The sequence below is a fragment of the Candoia aspera genome, chromosome 14, assembly GCF_035149785.1.
Source record: "Candoia aspera isolate rCanAsp1 chromosome 14, rCanAsp1.hap2, whole genome shotgun sequence".
NCBI classification, from domain to species: Eukaryota; Metazoa; Chordata; class Lepidosauria; order Squamata; family Boidae; genus Candoia; species Candoia aspera.
In genome coordinates, this window is record NC_086166.1 from 19,245,930 (window position 1) to 19,262,790 (window position 16,861).

Below are 16,861 nucleotides of genomic sequence, written 5' to 3' on the forward strand. Positions count from 1 at the left end.
ATCGGGATCGCAGGGTCATCTCGCCTCGCGCCGGAGGCCCGGGCGGTGTTCCTGGGCAAGACGGCGCTCCTCCGCCGCGTTCTGGGCGGCACCTTTGAGCCGCGCCACCGGCGCACCGTCGAGGAGCTGCACGTGCTGGACCGCCGGGCGCCTCCGCCTCGAGCTGCTGGACGCCAGCGGCAGCTGCAGCTTCCCGGCCGTGCGGTGCCTCGGCTTCAGCGGCGGCGACGCCTTCGAGCTGGGCTTCGCGCCCCGCCAGGCGGGCTCCTTCGGGGAGGTGCGGCGGCTGCGCGACGAGATCCTGCCGCCAAGCCGGGCGCCGCGCCGCTGCTTGTGGTGGCCGCCAACAAGCTAGACCTGGCGGAGGGCGGCAGCCAGCCGGCCGCCTCCCTGGCCGACACGGTCCGGCGCGACTGGGGCGCCCGCTACGTCGAGGCCTCGGCCAAGCAGGGGCGCAACGTGGGGGCGCTCTTCCGGGAGCTGCTCAGCCCGGTGGAGGCGCTGAGCCGGCGCCTGAGCCCGGTCCTGCGGCGGCACCCCAGCCCGGCGCCCCCGGCCCGCCGCTCCCGCCCGAGGCCCACCTGCGCCGTCGCGTAGCAGGGCGGGCGGCCAACCAGCGCCTCTTCCAGCCTCGGGGCCTCGGTCTGCGCCGGGGAGGGCGCGGAGTCTTCCCGGGAGAGGCGAGCGGCCCTGGGCGCTTCAGTGGGTCGGCGCTGCCCGCGGCTTTCGGACTAGCTGCCGCCCTGAGTGCCGCGACGAGCAGGGCCAAGCGAGCGAGCCAGCCTCGGGGACGGGCCCCGGGAGGAGTTCCCCTCGAGGCTTTCCAGCGGGGCGTGTGGTGCCGCGCCTTTTGGGGGGCCCCGAGGCTTCAAGGCTCCAGTCGCGGGCAACCGAGCGTGGCTCGTGGAGTTGCCGGGCTAGCGCAGCGCTCGCCACCACCGGCCAGATTGGCTGGTGCCTCTGCTCGCTGTAATTGGAACAGGGCAGGGGCGTCCTGGAGCTGACGGGGTTCGGATTCTGCGCGTTGTAGCAGCCTTTCCTTATCGGGATTGATGTAAGGGGAAAGTCTGCATCATGTCACACCCACAGGTGGGGTTGTTGGTTTGCCTTCTTGCCTGAAGACTTGACATAAACTTTTTTTTAAAGGGGCAAGGAACCTGATAGTCAAGGGAACTTGGAATGTTCTTCAGTTGCTCTAACAATTACATAGTTTTGCATGTTTGTTTTTTTTACATAATTATCTTACTGATTTGAATTTGTTTGGAAAATAACAATAGATTTTTGTCTTTTCCTTTTTGTTATGATACTGGGTTTTTATGTTTATGTGCTGTGAAGTCAATGTCTACTCTTAGCCATTGCACTGATTGATTTTCTCAAGGAAATTGTGTTCCCCGCCTGGTCCTTCTGTAACTGAGTCCCTCCCCCTTGTCACTAGTCACCCTCCTCTTCTCTTTCCTCCCACCTTTCTCAGTATTATAAATTTCTCCAGAGAGCTTCTGGAGATCTTCAAATGCATTTGTTCAGCTTTCAACAGAGTCTCTACTGCTATGTTTCTTGCTGTATTTGTTATCCTATTTTATCCTATTTTTCAGATGCTTAAAAAAAAACCTTTGTTCTAGATTCCTGCTCTGGAATTGTTGCAACTGAAATCAAAGTAGAGGTTTTAAAAGATCCAGTTGCACAGCTAGGAACATGGGAAGCTACCAAATTCTGAGACATGAGTGGCTTGTTGTGTCCAGAGGCTCTTCAGAAGCCGGGTGAGGAGGCAGACTGACCCAGAACAGAAATGGAGCCATTGACAGGAGATGTAGGACTTCCACTGGCCCTGCAGATGCCCTCTCTGTTCAGAATTCATGAATGACAATGGCTGGACCATCCCATTTGGCAGAGGTGCTCATTATCTTTTGCTCCTGGATGCCAAAAGGGCAGAACGTTGATGTTCCTTTGCTCCCTCCTCTTGATGCATAATTGTCAGTAGCTGCTTCTCCGAGTTTATGTAAATTCCGGCTTGTGACATTAGTAAAAGGACCTGGCTGCCTGGACTTCCGTCAGCTGCTTTTCCAAATGCCTTTGATTTTTCTCAGCATCGGGGTCTTTTCCAGTGACCCTCACCTTCATGAACACCTTCATATTTGTCCGGTAGGACTGCCTCAAGATAACACTCTGGAAGACTTGGCTTAGGGGGCTATTCAGAAACTAAACGAGATAGTTTGGGGTGATGGTGGGCAGCATGTTAACTTAGGTGAAACCAGACTTGGTTGCTGAATTGGCCCATCTTCAAGCAGAGACACATCCGTGTCCCCCTGCCCTCTGGAGCAGTTTTTGCCTTTTGAATCCAAAGGGCTGCACAACTTGCTCTTGGCTCTGTCTGTCAGGCAACCCAGCAACTCGCTTTTGCTCAGAAGAGGGAATATACCAAATTGTTGGGTGGGCTTGCATCAATCCCCCGTAGTCAAGTCTGGCAGCTGAATTGACCCACACAAAATTGGCATTCCATAAGAAACTGAAGCTGCTTATTAGTTACCAGCTCCTTGAGTGAAACTTTGAAAAAGTGAATAAAATGAATGAATGATGAATAAAAGTACAGGCCTGCACCTGAAATTAACCATAGGGCTATGTTTCCAGGACATTCTGCCACTGAAGAAAAAGTAAGAGTAATTGGTTGGGATAAGGGCTTTATTGTTTTCTGCTTTTATTTTTATATACATTGTTTTATTCTTCGGTTGTCAGCCACCCAGTGTTCGGTTTTAAAAAGGGGGGCTATGCAAAGGTTTTAAATAAAATAGAATGGAGAATTGCCAGAGGGCCCCTGTGGCTTTTGCAGGGTAACAATCCTCCACATTTAAGAGAGGGTCCCTGGCCTGGTAGGACCCAAAGCTTTCCTAATCCACAGGGCACTGTCAGAGATCATACAAGAAGCCCATTTTGTCCATAAATGGTAGGGACAAAAATAAGAAATTGCTACTCTAATGGTTCTTAGCTTTATTATGGGAATGCTGTGGACATAATATATCTGGACATGATATATCAGCAAAGCTTTAGGCAAAATAGCCAAGAACATTGTGATCTGCAAGCAAGGGTGGGACGGCAGGAAGACAAACACAGAGCAGGCTTGAAAAATACCTGGAGTGCTCGCCAAGGGCATGAAACTGGCATGAGGTGCCAAATACCATGGCCTTTGGTCCCGGCTCCTCTGCTCTTCCACAGTTTCAAGGCTAACTTGGGTTTCATGATGCTGTTTCACCTCTAGATATTCTGAACAGAAATTTTTAGGCAGTAAGTTCCATCCTGCAGGGCTGTATCGAGCATTAGACCTTTACCATGCTGCTCCCTGCAGAAAAGGAATAAGCAAGCCACAGAATATAAAGGGGTGAGATAAGAAAAGGAAACTGTAGCCAAATCTAGTTATGCCAACACCATTCGCAGTGCCTCTCCATACCTTTCTATCCTGGCTTCCACATTCCACTTCATACATTGCCTTTTGCAGGCCTCACCAATTCCATCCAACCACTTGATCTTCCCCTTACTTACCCTGCAGATACTAATTTTGAGATGTGATCCTCATTCATTCATTCGCTCTACATGGCCAGCCTCTTGTCTTCAGTTCACATTCATTCCTGGCCCTTCATTCTTGGCATTACTTCTTCCTGTTTTACCATGGACACACACATTCTCACACTTTTAAGATACCCCATTCCCACTGCATCCAGCATACCTTCCTCCTGACTTACCAGCTCGCACTTCGGTATAATAGTGGACAAAAGTATGGCCTTACGCCCATTTTCACTTCTTTCAGCAGGCCACAGGCTAACCACCACTCTTCCATCTAATTGCGTGCCTTAAAATTTCTCCATCCGTTTCCCCATTTCTACCAAGATGCACAGATTCTCCTACCTGCTGTACCTTTCCACTGTTTATGCAGAATAATTGTTCACCACCTCTAACACAACTACTTTGGCCTTTGATACATTATTTTTCAAGACAGTATTTCTCATAGCATCATTCCAACTAACATTTGCTACTCAAGTTTGAATTCTCCAATGGGGGAGGATGCACCACTTCATGGGTTAATTCATTTGTATTACTGTCCCCCCTCACATTCCAAGAGGTGCTGAGATTGCCACCAGATGGGCCCACAGATGCTGACCTCTGCTGTCCGTTGTGACTTTGGCCTGTGTAACTCCTCTTAATGAGATTGAGAAGCTGCAGCCTGGATTGCCTGCTTTAGTCACTCCTGCTACTGCAGGAGTGCATTTGGGTGCATTTGGCCAGCAGCCATAAGCGCAGCCAAGGCCCAGTTGAGCCGCAACCTCTCCTGCGGAGGCCAGGACCCCTCAAAGCCAACTCACCTTTGCCTGCATCCCCCCAACTAGGAAGCAGTGTAGCGCACTGACCAGCATTCTGGGGACACGCACAGAGGCTGCTATCTGCTGGCAAATAGGGGGGAAAGGCTTCAGAGCCACGAGGAATTGGGCTGTTTCACTATGGTTACACCTGCATTGCCTCGTTAGGTGGCAGCACCAGCCAACCTCGGCTGATCTTGCACACCTGGCCAGGGTCTATACCAGTTAGCATTCAGAGGGGAAGCCTCTGGTGGGTGACCCAGGCTGGGAAGTCAAAAGACATCCAGAAAAGCCAATGGAACCCATCTCTCTGCCACCTGGGAGGGCGAGGAGAGCACCCTTTGGGCAGACCTGAGCAGCTCCTGAGTGGGAACTGCAGGGGGTTGGGTCTGGCCGCAGAGCCCTACCTTAGTTTGGCCCAACTCCCTCTTCAGCGCAGGATCCACTCGAGTGTCTCCGACGGCCTGTCTGAAGACCTCCGGCGAGGGAGAACGCAGCACTTCATGTGGCAGCCCGTTCCACCGGACGGCAGCTGGCAGCGGCAGGAAGTTCCTCCGGGAGGCTAGCCCGAACCTCCCCCTTGTCGTTTAACTTGGAGGTCCTGCCCTCCGGGGCAGCTGAGAATAAGTCCGCCCCCTCTTCCGTGCGACCCCCCTTCAGACGCTGGAGGAACGCGGTAGCTGCACCTCGCCCGTCCGGCGACACGCCCGTCCTCCAGCCCCCGGGGCTTCGCTTCCAGACCCCTCGCGGTTTCGGCAGCCCGCCTCCGGGCTAGCTCTAATTCGTGCCCGTCTTTCTGGCCTCTAGAACTGGACACAGGATCGGGCGGAGCAATTGCCTCCTGCGCTCTGCGCTCCCGTTAACGCACCCCAAGGGAGCCTCGGACTTTGGGCAGCCGCATCGTAGCCCCGGCTCGCGTTCCGCCCGTGTCCGAACAGGGTGCCCGTGGCGGGCCGGTCCCCGCCAGCCGGAGTCGCCCCTCGGGCGCAGACGGGGAAGCGCGCAGGGGGAGAGCACAGCGCTCCGCCGGGCGGGCAGCAGAACGCCCGCGCGTCCCGCGCCGCGCCGCGCCCGGGAGGCGGTTCCCCGGCCGCCGCGCCCGCCCCTCCCGTGCTGCCTAGCGGCGCGGGAGGCGGGTTGGAGTTTAAATCCTGCCGGCCAATGGGGAGCGCGCTCGGGGGTCCGTAACGCTCCGGCTCCGGCTTTGAAAGGCTCGGCTCGGTAGGCTCCGGCGAGCGGTGGGGTGTGGGCGGTATGAGCGCGGCGGTGTCCGGCAGAGGGTCCCGCCCGGCGGGGGCCGCGGCGAGCAGTCGGGGGGCGCCGCCGCCGCCGCCCTCCTCGGCGTCGGCATCGGCATCGGCGTCGGCGTCGGCGAGCAAGGCCGTCCCGGAGGTGCTGGTGGACCCGCGCAGCCGGCGCTGCTACAGCCTGGGGCGCTTCCTGGGCAAGGGCGGCTTCGCCAAGTGCTACGAGATCACCGAGGCGGAGAGCCGGGAGGCGTTCGCCTGCAAGGTGGTGCCCAAGGCGCTGCTGCTGAAGGCGCCGCAGAAGGAGAAGATGACCATGGAGATCGCCATCCACCGCAGCCTCCAGCACCGCCACGTGGTGGCCTTCCAGGGCTTCTTCGAGGACAACCACTTCGTCTTCGTCGTCCTCGAGCTCTGCCGCCGGCGGGTAGGCGAGGCGGGCGGGCGGGCGCGGCGGGGCCGGGGCCGGGCGGAGGGCGCCTGAGGGCGGCTGACCAAATGCCCAGCCGCAGCAGTTCAGCTGCTCGGACGGCCGGAGCCTCGGATCGGCCCCGCCGGTTCCGCTGCCGCGCTTGGGCTGGTGGCAGCTGCGGTCTCGCCGCCCCGCGGGCTGCCCGCGGGAAGGCGGCGCCGGTGGCGGCAGCTCGGTTTGCTCAGCTCCCCCCGTATGGGCCGCCGTTTCACCGCGTTCCTAAAAAGCAGGTCCAAGAAACCCGAGTGATGAGACAGGGCTGCCTCTGGGGTCCCCTCTGCCCTCGCCCCCTCCCCCGCTTGGAAAGCGAGCGTTTCTGCCCTTCTGGAGTCGGTTACTTCCTTCTTCGCTGCGATTTCGATGGGTTCTTACTCCCGCTCCACAGGGAAAAGTGGGGCTCCCTTCCTCAGCAGCTGTAGCCCCATTTCCTGCAACCTTGAAATTGATAGATAAATGCCATCGGTAGATGCCTAAATACTGAACATAAGCGAGTGAAAGGCAAAGGAATGTGGAGCTTACCTTGCCGGAAGCAGGAGTGTCCCCTTAAAAAGGGGGGGCTTGGAGAAGGGTTTGGCATAAGAGGGGCCTCAACTCTCCTACCCTACAGCAATAAAGAGCTTTCTGGAGGCCCAGCAGCTTTTCTTTCTTGACCTGGCCCACCTCGAAGGGCTGACATCACTCCTGAAGCCTCTTTAGGTTCCTCCCATCTGTCATTAATCCAACTCCTGTCGGATCTGTCATTAATCCCATCCCGTCGGAGTGACTTTGAATTTCCTTTTCACTTGTTTTCTGCAAGTCTCCCTTGATGGCCCTCTCCTACCTTCCCCAGGTGAGCGTTACCAGTAACGCAAGTGTGACGGTTTTGATTTCCCCCAAAGGTTTTGAACACCTTCAGGAGACACCCCCCCCGTTTCTTTCCTTCCACTGCACCCACAGTTCCTGTAGTGGGGTGAGGGGGACCGCACGCCTTTTCCCACCCCAGCTTCTCACAGTGTTACCCCTGCTGCTCTTCTCTCCCCCCGCCCCCCAGTCCCTTTTGGAGCTGCACAAGCGTCGAAAAGCCCTGACCGAGCCAGAAGCCCGCTACTACCTGCGGCAGATCATCCTGGGCTGCCAGTACCTGCACAGCAACCGCGTCATCCATCGCGACCTCAAGCTGGGCAACTTGTTTCTGAACGATGACATGGAGGTGAAGATTGGTGAGTGGGCCGCACAGGCACGGGGTGCTTGGTCTCACCCTCTGGACGTGGTTGAGTTTTGACGGGACCTCATTGCTCTTCGGCCTGGGAAGGGGTCTTGGGCCACACTGAAGGTGGGAAAACGCTGCTTTTCAGACCTGAAGAACCGGTGGTCTGCTGGCCTTTGGCTGCCACCTACCAAGAACCAATGAGAGCTGGTTTGGTCTAGTGGTTAAGGCACCGGACTAGAATCCAGGAGGCTGTGAGTTCTAGTTCCGCCTTAGGCATGAAAGTTGGCTGGGTAACCTTGGGCCAGTCACTCCCTCTCAGCCCAACCCACCTCACAGGGTTGTTGTGGTGGGGAAAATAGGAGGAGGAAGGAGTGTTAGATATGTTCGCTGCCTTAAGTTATTTATAAAAATAATAAAGGCGGGATAGTACATAAATAAATAGGAACATTGACAGCATGGGCGGTGAGCCAGGTCTTAACCGCTTTGCTAAAAGCCTGTAGAGTTGTGGCCCACTGTACGTCCAGGGGAAGAGTGTTCCAAGGGGCAGGGGCCGTCACAGAGAAGGCCCATCTTCTGGGTCCCATAAGGCGGCATGCTTCAATGAAGGGACCTGGAGCGTGCCCTTCTGTCAGAACGTCGGGGATGGACAGATACCCTCAGATGCAGGCAGTCCCATAGATAACCCAGTTCTATACCATGAAGACCTTTATGGGTGACAGCCAGCACAACAATTGCGCCTGGAAGCTTACGGTATTGGGTGCCAGTGCAGCTCGTGGTGTTACATAACAAGGGACCCCCATAACTAGCCACACCACATTCTGGGCTAATTGTAGTGTCTTCAAGTGCAACCACATCCGGATTCAAAGGTGCAGTATCTCCACTTCCAAGACCTGTGGGGCCTCAAACCATAGCCGTAGACTGGCATTTCTCAACCTTGGGAACTTTAAGAAGTGTGGAGGCAGAGCTCTAAGGCCCAGGTGGCTGTGGCTGCAGAGCTAAGGACCCTTGCCACTCCCTCGGGACTAACAGGATCGAACGCCTCCCAGATAAGGTCACGAGACATTGCCCAAGTCACCTCCAGAGGACCTGCCCAGCTGGAGTCCCACTCAGAGCAAATCTAAGCAATTTTATTCACCGGGTGTTGAGAACAGTCCTCGCAGCGACCCTGCAGAGACTTCCCAGCCCGCGCGACCCAGGAGGGATTGGGAGGCTCTGAACGTGGCCGCCGGCTGACACTCGGAAGACGCAATAAGGGCAGGGAAGTAAGCACATTCTGCTGCTCCAAGGGCCGCAAGGTCGGCTCTAACAAAGGTTCTCACCTGTACCGGGTCAGATTCGTCCCTGGTTTTCCTCCAGCGGGTTCCAGGCATCTCTCAGGTGGTGGTGAACTGCAGGGTCACCAGGGAGTGATCTGCCTGTGACAAGTGGCGGGTAGGAATATCCTCCAACTCCACCCCAAGATTAAAAAAAGGGTCCAGCAGGAGTGTCACTCTCTGTCTCTCTCTCTCATTTTCTCTCCCTCTCTCTCTGCTCCTGTGGGTTGGGTACACAGTGGCCATGAATCCCTGGGCTACAGGGGAACAGGTTGAAGTCTCTTGCCACATAAGCCCAGGGTGCTCCACCACCAACCCAGAGCAGCACGGGCAGGGAAGCTGCTATGCTGGTTCAGTTGCAGCAGTCCCAACTGATCCTGAAGGCCCAGCCTCGCAAGTGGGACCCAGCCACCTGTGGGATGGCGCCCTGATAACCCTCTGAATCGCCCAGAAAATAGTGCGCACAGACACACACGCCGCCTTGGGGTTCCAGCAGGTGCCAAACAGCAGCAGCGCCCCCCCAGGTCTCAATAACACATGCCAGGGGTATTACATTCTGGATGAAGTGATCTTTATTAAAGAGCAACCTGGCATTTGAAGTGCCAGCCGGAGCCCAGAGCCACTGAAGGCCCAGGAACCAGGCATGGAGGCAGGGCTAGAATGCAGGTCTGGTGAGAGACAGTGGGGCTCACCTTCTCCGTGGATGGCCTCCCCCTGGTTCCCACCACATCTCCCATTTCCCATCAGGGGTTCTCTTCTGCAGAGCGAAGCGGCTAAGGGACCCCAAAGGAGCTAATGTGGTTTGACTGTTGGATCTGCAACCAGGCCTCTGAAAAGCCCCAGCTTGTCCTCGGGTGCCAGTTCCAGGCCTCCTTGGGTGAAGCACAGCAAGGAGACCCAGTGCCACAATAAGCAAAGCAGGAGCAAGAAACAGCGATGGCTGATTGTAGTTCCTAAAACCTGGTGATGTCCAGAGCATCAAGGCTGCTCTGAGTCTTATCCTTTTCCCAGAATAAAATGGAACTTACAATTCAAGTGCTTTTCCAGACTTCATCCAATGCCTGGAGGACCAGGGAGACCACTGGGCCCAGGAAAGGGGGCTTCCGTGGAGCTGCAAGAGCCGGGCCTGCCTGTGGACCAGGGGCCCCCTCCTGGTCTGCCTCCCCGGCTGCAGCTTGGTCTCTCAGGAGAGGTATCCCGACGGCTCTGCCTGCTGCGTTGGGTCCCTGGCAGGCCTGGACTCGGGGGCCTTTGCGTTGTGTCTTCCAGGGGACTTTGGTTTGGCCACGAGGGTGGAGTACGACGGTGAGCGGAAGAAGACTCTGTGCGGGACGCCAAACTACATTGCCCCCGAGGTGCTGGGCAAGAAAGGGCACAGCTTCGAGGTGGATATCTGGTCCATTGGCTGCATCATGTAAGTTTTGGGGCACCTTTGCTGAATCACACCTGAACCCCCCCCCCCCAATACAAGTGCACTTGCTGGAGCAGCAGGAGCCACTGGCGGGGGGGTCTTGCCCACATCTCCCAGTTCTGCGGGATGGGGGATGGGCAAGAAGATGTTCCCTGTGATGTTTCCCAACCTGCCGGACTTGCATGTTCTGTGAGAAAGAGGGGCTCCCCCAACAGCTGATCAAATTCACCAAGCTTAGCTTTGGCTTGTTTTAACTGGGCTTGGCTGAATAAGCTGAAGTCCCATCCCAAGATAACCTATCGAGCGTGCCTTGCCAACGACAGAAGCCTTGTTCATGTATCGCTGGCTTGAGAGCCCAGCTTGGTGGCTCAGCACGAACCCATCCCGCACTGTGCTTGGTGGGTGAGTGTGGCTGCTGCAGGGGTTGCTGGTGGTCTCGCGACCCTGGAGACGCGAGCAGGGAGCAGAACCAGCTCTGCCACTCGCATCCCACTTTGCAGGTTGGGCATGGGCAAAGGGGCACCAAGGGGCAGCTTTTATGGGGAGCTGTTTTGAAGCTTTCTGCATACCCTCCCCCATACATGCAGCTTCTCCTTGCAGGTACACCCTCCTGGTTGGGAAGCCTCCATTTGAAACCTCCTGTCTGAAAGAAACTTATATTCGGATTAAGAACAACGCATACACTATTCCTACGGTAGGTTCTCTTAGGGGCTTGGAGCTGCGCAAGCTGCCAAGTGGCTCTGGGGGAGCTGACCATCAGGGCTTCAAGCTGGGCTTGCTTTGCGTTTCTGAGCTGCCCTGGGGTGGGGCGCCTCAGACCCTCCCGACCTCACTGAGTTACAGCTACCGCTCTCTTCCTCCTGTGGCCGTGTGAGCTGGCTCTCCCAGGGACTGCAGTTTGGCAGCCTTTGGGAGTTGCACATTTTCAGTCATTTTCCTTTAAAAATAACATTTGCAAGAATAAGAGTACTTTGTAATTGCTCCTTCAGCCAGTTGAATTAATGCTTGTTGAGCTTTCAGACATAGCTCGATTCTGGGCATAAGGCTGTTTCGCAACTCATTTTGCTCTGCTTAGTTTCCTGTGTGAATCCGGCCTGGCCAGGCCATGGGTCATCATGGCACTAGTGCAAAAACACTAGTTTTATGGCCTCGTGAAGAGGACAGGGACATTGGTGACTGTGGCGAGGAGGCAAGCAGGAGGGTTGGTTGAGGGACTCCTGAGCCTCGAGGAGCCGGCTTCTGCAGAAAGGGCCGCTTCCCTCGTCTTCAGCTGCCGGACCGTCTGTTTGCCCTGTTTCCAGCACATCAATCCCGTGGCTGCTAGTCTCATCCAGAAGATGCTGCAGCACGACCCGGCCGCCCGCCCCACCATCGACGAGCTGCTGAGTGAGGAGTTCTTCACAACAGGCTACATTCCTTCACGGCTGCCCACGACGTGCCTCACGGTTCCTCCCCGGTTCTCCCTGGCCCCTAGCAGCTTCGATCCCAGCAGCAGGAGGCCTCTCGCCGTGGTGAACAAAGGTGAGTGAGCCCGGCAGCTTGGCTCATGGCCAGAGCCAGCTGGCCGAGGTTTTGGAGGACCTGGGTTGCGTGACCCGGGATGCCTTGCTGATTCTTCCCTGCCGCAGGACCAGGGAGCCCTGCCCTGGAGAAGGTGCCTGAGAAGGAGGATGAGGCCACCCTGCCCGAGCCAGGACAGCCCCTGCCCTGCTACCTGGCCGACCTGCTGCAGCAGCTGACGCGAGTCAACGCTTGCCAGCCCTCAGAAAAAACTCCCGTCAGACAAGGTGAGGGGCGGCTGGCAGGAGGCCGCGTTTTGAGCCGGCCGGCCCAGTTGCAGTTATCCAGCATCTCTCTTTCTTTCCCCAGAGGAGGCTGAAGACCCGGCCTGCATTCCCATCTTCTGGGTCAGCAAGTGGGTGGACTACTCGGACAAGTACGGCCTAGGTAGGCAGCTTTAGGGCAGAGGCGGGTTAACCGGCGGCTGTTTGGTGGGAATGCTCTGGAAGCAGCCACCGCCACCCCAGCTGCGTTTTTCCTCCAAGCACAGTTGGCCCCTCTGCATTTTGTGCAAACGAGAAGAAGTCTTGGGAGCAGAGCCTTTTGGCCGGAGGGACTTGCGGCCTCAGGGCTCTAAAACACGCGAGGGGCGGCACGATGCCGCTCCAGAGCAGCTGTGAAACTGGTACAGAAGCTTTTTTGGTCACTGGACGAACCAAAGTGGTTTGATTTGATCCAATATGAATTTAAAGAGAATTCAGCTAGAGTTTCACCTGACAGTCTGTCGGTCTGTCAGCACCTGAGGGTCTCAAACTGCCCCCCAACTCAGGAGAGGGCTCACTTCTCACTAACTAGGCTGGTGATGTGTTTGTCTTCACCTGTCGTTCTTGGCTTTGGCTTCCCTTCCGGGCAGTTTCCCCCATTTGTTCTGACATCCGGTTGGCTTTCTTCTGTTTCTTGGTCTTTGGCCATCTCTCTTCACATTCATCCTTAACAGCATCTTTCATCGCGTTCCCCAGCTCCTCTGGTTCTCCACCTATCTGTGAGGTCCACGACGGCAAAGCGATTCGTGCTGTTCTTTGCAAGGGTGGCTCTGTGCTGGAGATGGTGTTGTGGAAGCTGGTTGGCTTCCTTCTCTGGCTCCACCCCCTTCTCTGAGCTCCTCCATCTCCTTTTAGCAATAATATAGTCAGTCTGATTTCTGGGTACTCCATCAGGTGAGGCCCCCGTATGCAAGTGTCATTCTGGTTGTCTGAAGACAGAGTTGGCTATGAAGAATTCATTGGGGGGGGGGGCAGAAACTGATAAGTCCTGCTTCATCTTGGTTTCCGAGGCCTCACAGTCCAACTACAGTGTCCTCTTTAATGTTTCCAACTTTGGCATTCTGGTCTCCAACCACGAGCAGCATCATGAAACTTACCAACCTCCTCCTCTTCTGTATTGGTGGTTGGAGCACAGACTTGGATGATCATCGTATTAAGGGGCTGTCCACGAAGTCTGATGGATGAAATTCAGTAACTGATTACATCATAGCCAAGTACTGTGCTTGCTGTTCTTTTCCTGACCCTAAAGCAATGCCGTTCTTTCTTTGTTTTTCATGCCCTGAATAACAAGCTATGCGATTAAAGGCTAAAAGGGGGCTTCAGCCATCCCCACCGTAGGCCTGGGTGAAGAGCCAGGTCTTCAGGCCCCTTTGCGACACCAGCAGGGTGGGAGGAACCTCATTCCAGAGGGCAGGCGCTGCGACAGAGAAGGGGCGCTTCCAGGGGTCCCGATAGGTGCATTATAATGGAGCCCAGAGTGCGCCACCCCTGCCAGATAAAATCGGCCAAGCAGATGCTACGTTTCAAACTTTGGCATTCCGGTCTCTAACCACAAGCAGCACATCCTGCTTGCATGTTCCATTGATTTCAAATTGAACTTGATCATAAAACTCATCAACCTCTTTTTCTGCATCAGTGGTTGGAGCATAAAGTTGAACGGTTGTCATATTAAAGGGCTGTTCATGAAGTCTAAATTGATGTCATTCAGTCACTGATTGCATTCTAGCCAAGTACTATTCTTGCTATTTCCTTCCCAACTATAAAAGCCACGCTGTTCCTTCTTTGTTTCTCAAGTCCTGAGTAATAAACGGTGTGATCTTCTGACAAGGTGTCCAATTCCTGTCCATCTCAAATCGCTGGTGCCTAATGTCAATTTGTAGTCATTTCATTCATCTTTCACTGTGCTGAACTTTCCTGTGCTTGTGCTTCTTAGGTTCCGTGTCCCCACTAATTCTGCCTTTGCAGCTTTGGATTTTCTTTTCCCACATGGCAACATCAGCAACTAGCCGTCCTGAAGGCTTTAGTCTGGCCATGTCATAAACGCCATTAGTTCTCAGAAAGATCCTCAGCTCCTTCTCTTACTCGGTAGCATGCTGAGTGCCACCTGACCTGAGGGGCCTCTCATCCGACACTATATCGTCAGTCATTTATTATTTTCTATTTGTGTGGTTTTCTTGGTAAAAATACAGGCATGGTTTACCATTGCCTTCTCCCACACAGTATGAATTGATGCCTTTGCCATTGTTGCTAAAGTGATCCTCTGCCCCTAGCATCTTCCCATATCGCTGCTGCCCAGTGAAGGTGCCTGCTTGCTTTAGCTGGGCAGCTGGGAAGACTGTCACCCTTCGACCTTCTGGGAATGTGTTTATTCCCAGCAGGCATACATTCCTGACATTCTTTGCTGATCCCTTCCAGGAACACCCCACTGCCATGATGGAGCAGCACAGCAGGACTTTGGGGGGTTGGGGAAGGGGGATCAAAACTGTTTTTTTCTAAGCAGTTAATATTTTTCTTTTAAAAGATTTTTGGTTTTCTGAGGGAATGAGAGAGGAATGTCTCGGCTAAATGCCTTGTACCAGTGCCAAGCTTCCCCCACATGATGAGGAGAAGGGAGAGCAATCCAGCCGGGGTGCTTCGGTGGCCCCTGCCTTGTTCCCAGACACTCCCCAGGTGCAGGTCGGGTTGTGCTCGGCGAGCTGAAGTCTTGTTCTCCTGTAGATTCCGGCCTGGCCTGGCCCGGTCTGAGGCAGCTGAGGACGCACCCGCCTTCTCTCCCACAGGCTACCAACTGTGTGATAACAGCGTGGGGGTCCTTTTCAATGATTCCACTCGTCTGATCATGTACAGCGATGGGGACAAATTGCAATACATCGAGCAGAACGGCTCTGAACTGTATTTTGATGTGCGCTCTTACCCAGATGCTTTCAGCAAGAAGGTGTGTGTGTGTGTGTGTAGTGATGCCCACCCACAAACTTGGGACACTGCCCTTCCCTTGCATCTCTGAAGGTGAGGAAGGAAAGGGTCCCCACTGCTGCAAACCCAAGTCCGTGCTTGAAGAGGGAATTCCTACTTCCATCTGGGCCGGGGGAAAGGCCGAGATCCAGGCGGTGTGGCCTGTGGGGTTGGAAGGCTCCCAGATCAAGAGGACTGGCGAGGCTGGAGTGCTCTCCAGTGGCGAGCAGTGCCGGGCGGGGGATGGGCGAGGGGTATGCATGCGCAGAGGGGGGTCTCTGGCTTTTTCCTGGAGGTGGTGCCAAGGCTTTTGTGCTGTGGGGCTTACCCCTCACCTGCTGCTGGCTAGCTAACACGATGCTCCTGCCGCCTCAGATTAAGCTGCTGGAGTATTTCCAGAACTACATGAGCGAGCATTTGCTGAAGGCGGGCGCAAACGTCACTCCCCGGGAAGGAGACGAGCTGGCACGGCTCCCCTATCTCTTGAACTGGTTCCGCACCCGCAGCGCGATTGTCCTGCACCTGAGCAATGGCACCGTGCAGATCAATTTTTTCCAGGTGATGGGCAGGCCCCGGGGCCCTCGGTGGCTGGGGGCAGGTGGGAGGGGAGCCAGGAAGCCCACCACAGGTGGCCTTGTGGGGACCTTGGTCAGGCTGGGGTGCTGCAGCACTTCTCCAGCGGGGGGAGGGGTCAATCCGTTGGGGCCCTTTCCCAGGAGCACTGAACCCCCCCCAGTTCACGCTTTCCTTGGAGGAGAGGAAGGAGGCAGAAGGGTCAGTGGGGGATCTGGCCAGACGGGTCTCTCTAGAGGCCAAAGGGAAGATCCGAGCAGCGTTGCTGAATTAGCACCGGAGTTTTTGCAGCCCCCGGGCCTCCTGGCCTCCTAGCCTGGGCCCCACATCTCTTCTCGGAAGGGGGTGGTGCGCTTGCTTAGGTGCTGCCGCCCCCTGGTGCCAAGCCGGCCATTGGCACCACCTCCTCTCGGCCCACAGGACCACACCAAGGTCATCCTCTGCCCCCTGATGGCTGCTGTCACCTACATCAACAAAAGGCGGGAGTTCCGGACCTACAAGCTGAGCCTGATCGAGGAGTTCGGCTGCTGCAAGGAGCTGGCCAGCCGCCTCTGTTACGCCTGCACGATGGTGGAGAAGCTGCTCGGTTCTAAATCGGGAGCCGCCTTTGCAAAGCCGCCGACCTAGAGCCCGCGGGGGGGTTGCTCGGCTCAAAACTGTCCGGCCCCCGGAGGGCCTTCCTCGGCTGGGGCCAGCAGAAGGCCCCGGGGTGCTTTGTGGGCCCGGGGGCCCCTCAGCTACAGAAGGACTGTAACTTAACAGGATGTATTTTCTCCGGATTCTGATAGAAAAGCCCCCATCCTCTCTTCTGCCCTAATTCAGACTAAACTGTTTTATACTCACTTTTGAATAAAGAGAAGTCTCTGGTTGTTGCCTTTTGACTCAGATTTCAAGCCAGCCAGATTCCTTCTGAAGTCTTTCTGTGGAGTTGGGTCCAGATCTTGCATTGGGGGGTGAATGTGCTCCTTTCGGTTCAGGGCGATACTCTGGGGACTGCGTGCAGCTTGTTTCGTTCTGACTTGGTGTAATGTGTGAATCAGGCCCTTGCTTGCTTTTTCTTTGAACTGTTGACCCCCCTCCAGCTGAGCTTTTCCACTAGAGGTCCACCAACGTGTTAGAAAACCTCTCCCACAGCTGGCCAGCCCTTTTAAGAAGGGGGGGGTGACCAGGGACCCCAACCCTCGACACCTGTTGCAGCCAAGGCAGTCAAAGCCGTGGTCCGAGGGAGTCCTGTGGGTTGGGGGGGTTGTGTGGGCAGCACAAGTCGAGACAGATGGATGCCAGGCAGAAGGGAAGTGTCCTGACTAAGCAAAAACCATGCCAAGACGAGGAAGAAGTCTCTAGCGCTTTATTACTGCTAAAGTAGATGGGAAATCCTACCAAACTGAAGAAGTGTGGGAAAACCCAGACAGATAAACCCCAAAAGTCAAGGCGGGTCTGTTCTGGGTCTCTCTGAATGACAGCTCAAACTCTCTCTACTACGCATGCTTTCCCCCCACTGGATAGGGGCCCCCTCCTGCTCACCATCAGTGCTCATG

At 55.6% G+C, this 16,861-nt stretch overlaps 1 protein-coding gene across 1 annotated transcript; it reads left to right on the top strand.

Moving 5' to 3' along the window:
* Window positions 1-5,529: 5,529 nt before the first annotated feature.
* On the top strand, window positions 5,530-15,986 carry PLK1 (polo like kinase 1). The gene is made up of 10 exons (XM_063314707.1): window positions 5,530-6,017; window positions 7,093-7,261; window positions 9,834-9,978; window positions 10,576-10,669; window positions 11,277-11,496; window positions 11,604-11,762; window positions 11,845-11,922; window positions 14,579-14,733; window positions 15,126-15,308; window positions 15,744-15,986. The coding sequence occupies exons 1-10, from the start codon at window positions 5,598-5,600 to the stop codon at window positions 15,948-15,950; spliced, it is 1,830 nt and encodes a 609-aa protein (XP_063170777.1). The 5' UTR covers window positions 5,530-5,597; the 3' UTR covers window positions 15,951-15,986.
* Window positions 15,987-16,861: the final 875 nt, after the last annotated feature.